At 48.0% G+C, this 3905-nt stretch overlaps 1 protein-coding gene across 1 annotated transcript; it reads left to right on the plus strand.

Moving 5' to 3' along the window:
* Positions 1–3905, plus strand: LOC4344076 (putative SWI/SNF-related matrix-associated actin-dependent regulator of chromatin subfamily A member 3-like 1). The gene is made up of 3 exons (XM_015789421.3): positions 1–1368; positions 1549–1861; positions 2810–3905. The coding sequence occupies exons 1-3, from the start codon at positions 28–30 to the stop codon at positions 3619–3621; spliced, it is 2466 nt and encodes an 821-aa protein (XP_015644907.1). The 5' UTR covers positions 1–27; the 3' UTR covers positions 3622–3905.

Consider the following 3905-nt stretch of genomic DNA (forward strand, 5'->3'; position numbering starts at 1 on the left):
CCCAACCCAAACCCTTCCCTCCCTCCCATGGCCTCCACCTCCCGCCGCGGCGGCGGCGAGGACGACGACGACGAGCCCTACCTCCTGGGCTTCATCGTCGCCAACGCCGTCGGCCTCCAGTACTACCAGGGCGGCCGAGCCATCACCCGCCGCGAGAGCGTCGGCCTCGTCCGGGAGCCCCACAACCCCCACGACGCCAACGCCATCCGCGTCGACAACGCCCGGGGCGAGAAGATCGGCCACATCGGCCGCCGCGCCGCCGCCGCCCTCGCCCCGCTCCTCGACGCCGGCCACGTCGCCGCCGCCCACGGCATCGTCCCCAAGCCCGCCTCCAAGAGGCTCTACAGCCTCCCCTGCCAGGTCCACCTCTTCGCCCGCCCGCCCCACGCCGCCCTCGTCGCCGCCGCCCTCGCCGCCTCCGGGATCGACCTCATCCACGTCGACCACCCCGAGTTCGCCCTCTCCGAGTCCGCCATCGTGCAGGAGCAGCAGACCAAGAGGTCTCGCGGGGATGTCGATAGGCTGTTCTCTCATGTGGGGAAGGGAGGGAGAGCTCGGATTGCGCCCATGGAGGCGCCGCGGGATGTGGTGGTGTCCGAACTGTTCGAGCACCAGAAGGCGGCGCTGGGGTGGCTGGTGCACCGTGAGGAGTCATGCGACCTTCCACCATTCTGGGAGGAAGATAATGATGGGGGATTTAAGAATGTTCTTACAAATCAGAAGACGAATGAGAGACCGCCGCCGTTGAAGGGTGGGATTTTCGCTGATGATATGGGGCTAGGGAAGACTCTCACGCTGTTGTCGCTGATCGGAAGGAGTAAAGCTCGCAATGTAGGTGGGAAGAAGGCTAGAGGGGCGAAAAGGAGGAAGGTTGAGGAGGCGGTGGAGGAGGAGTCAAGAACAACGCTTGTGGTGTGCCCGCCATCGGTGTTCTCATCTTGGGTGACACAACTGGAGGAGCACACGAAAACCGGTAGCTTGAAGGTGTATTTGTACCATGGAGAGCGGACAAAAGAGAAGAAAGAGCTGTTGAAATATGACATTGTGATTACCACTTATAGCACCTTGGGGCAAGAACTTGAGCAGGAGGGCTCACCGGTAAAGGAAATTGAATGGTTCCGTGTGATTCTGGATGAGGCCCATGTGATCAAGAACTCTGCAGCACGCCAAACCAAGGCGGTGATTGCTTTGAACGCGGAGAGGCGGTGGGTGGTCACAGGGACGCCCATTCAGAACAGCTCATTTGATCTTTACCCGCTCATGGCATTTTTGAGATTCCAACCATTCTCAATCAAGAGCTACTGGCAGAGCTTGATCCAGCTCCCCTTAGAGAGAAAGAATAACGGAATTGGGTTGGCACGATTGCAGGTAAGTTTGGAAAATTGTTTGCCTTGTCATTACATGTCATTTTTTTGTAATTCACAATTCACATGAACTAGTAACTATACTTAGGTAGTACTTTAATAATGGTGTTGGAAAGGATCTGAAAGAGTCACGTGCATACCTGCAATTTCTGATAATTAAATTCTTCTTATCTGCTTATTACAGAGCCTCCTAGGTGCTATTTCCCTGCGCAGAACCAAAGAGACAGAGAGTGGTAGCAAAAGCTTGGTCAGCATTCCGCCCAAAACTGTTTTAGCTTGTTATATTGAGCTTTCTGCAGAGGAACGTGAGTACTATGACCAGATGGAATTGGAAGGGAAAAACAAACTGCGGGAGTTTGGTGACAGGGATTCGATTTTGCGTAATTACTCAACTGTGCTTTATTTCATTCTGAGGCTCCGCCAGCTCTGCAATGACATAGCACTATGCCCATTAGACCTGAAATCATGGCTTCCTGGCAGTGGCAGCTCCCTTGAAGGTATGGCATTTTTTCCTGTTTGTAATTCTGGATTTATTTTGTGATGATATAATATGGCCATAATACACTCATCAAAATTAAACTGTGCTGTTTAGATTGAACCATCTTGTTGCCAAAGAGATTTCGCACACTAAGCATTGTATGATAGTAGTATTTCTTTTGATTTTTCTTAGAACTGTTCCATCTTACTGTAGAGTGTCAAACTAGCAAGTTGAGTGTAATTGGTTTATCTATTTGAATCGACAAATTGCATCAGTACATTGCTGCTTGCCAGCTTAACTTTACAAACTTGCTACCTATCCGTCATTTTCTCCAATGGGTCAACTGCTCTGTTGATTATATCAATATAACTTAGTAAACCGCAGAAATCGCTGCATAGCCAGTGAAATCATATTCCCATATTCCTTTGAATTATTTTCTCTAGTCCATTTCTGTTTATACTTCTACAGATAAAAGTTCCGCTTTCTGAAATGTTTTCCTTGTTTATATAACAATATTAGCAGTAAGGTCCTCACTCCTTACATTTTTTTTTGGTATTTTCAGGGATTACTTTATCTTATATCCAGAAAATAGTAAATTCTGTTTTTTTAACCTTTTCTTTTATACTGTTTTGATTGATATATTAGGATTTATTGGAAGTCCAGGTTATTTGGTGAGTCGCTTGAATTAATAATCACCATTTGTATGATATGATTTATCACTTTTCTGGATTTGTTTTTTAAGTGAAGACAAGCACGCGTAAATTTTTTCCATTTTCAGACTTTGTTTTGTTAGGGTATTGGACTCCTAAAAACAAGTATTGATGAGATCGTTTGTTTTCTATCCTCTTTCAATTCTTATAGGGTTGCATTGCTTACATTTATCAACCACGCGCTATAACAGCTTGCATGTTGAAAATATCATTTACAGAGTAACTGTTACTTATAGTAAACATGTTGCTTGCTGTAGATGTGTCTAAAAACCCAGAGCTGTTGAAGAAGCTGGCCTCATTGGTTGACGATGGAGATGACTTCGAATGTCCGATTTGTCTCGCTCCACCAGCCAAAACCGTCATAACGAGCTGCACGCACATATACTGCCAGACTTGCATCATGAAAATCCTCAAGAGCTCTAGTTCCCGCTGTCCAATATGCCGGCGCTCGCTATGCAAAGAAGACCTCTTTATTGCGCCAGAGATTAAACATCCCGATGAGGATTCCTCAGTCAATCTTGATAGACCTCTTTCTTCCAAGGTGCAAGCCTTGCTGAAACTACTGAGGCGTTCACAGAGCGAAGACCCTTTGTCAAAGTCTGTTATTTTCTCTCAGTTCAGGAAGATGCTGATCTTGCTTGAAGGGCCACTTAAAGCAGCAGGCTTTAACATACTACGACTCGACGGCTCTATGACGGCGAAGAAGAGGTCAGAGGTTATCCGCCAATTCGGATGCGTTGGCCCTGATTCTCCGACCGTGCTGCTGGCCAGCCTGAAGGCTGCGGGAGCCGGCGTGAACCTGACCGCGGCATCAACGGTGTACCTCTTCGACCCTTGGTGGAACCCTGGGGTGGAGGAGCAGGCCATGGACAGGGTGCACCGGATCGGGCAGACCAAGGAGGTGAAAGTGGTGAGGCTGATCGTGAAGGATAGCATCGAGGAGAGGATGCTGGAGCTGCAGGAGAGGAAGAAGAAGCTGATTAGCGGCGCATTTGGTAGGAAGAAAGGAGGCAAGGAGCACAAGGAGATCCGTGTTGAAGAGCTCCAGATGATGATGGGAATGAAATGAAATGCAATAGGTGCCTCTTGCTGACAATAGGTAGTAGTAGCGTTTATCATTTCGTAATAGTGCCTCAGTGTCAGTAAACAAAGTGCTGGCTTCAGGAGGCAGTAGGAGACATTCATGCGTGCATGTATTTTTGTGGTTAACTGTGGTTAACATGCACGGCATGTATGTACAGTGGTGCATTGCATCCGGCATCCTGTCCTTTTCCTTTTGCTTATTTTTGTATACCATATTAGCGGGCTAAAACTAAAAGAAAGTTTATGTATGTATATGTGTATTCCTCCGAA

The sequence above is a fragment of the Oryza sativa genome, chromosome 7 (assembly GCF_034140825.1).
Source record: "Oryza sativa Japonica Group chromosome 7, ASM3414082v1".
Taxonomy (NCBI): domain Eukaryota; kingdom Viridiplantae; phylum Streptophyta; class Magnoliopsida; order Poales; family Poaceae; genus Oryza; species Oryza sativa.

Bases quoted from the DNA above. Each gene is read 5' to 3' on its own strand.
- LOC4344076 (XM_015789421.3), top strand. From the start codon at position 28: ATGGCCTCCACCTCCCGCCGCGGCGGCGGCGAGGACGACGACGACGAG. The intron at 1,369-1,548 runs GTAAGTTTGGAA...TGCTTATTACAG, and splicing joins TTGGGTTGGCACGATTGCAG to AGCCTCCTAGGTGCTATTTC. The intron at 1,862-2,809 runs GTATGGCATTTT...TGCTTGCTGTAG, and splicing joins CAGTGGCAGCTCCCTTGAAG to ATGTGTCTAAAAACCCAGAG.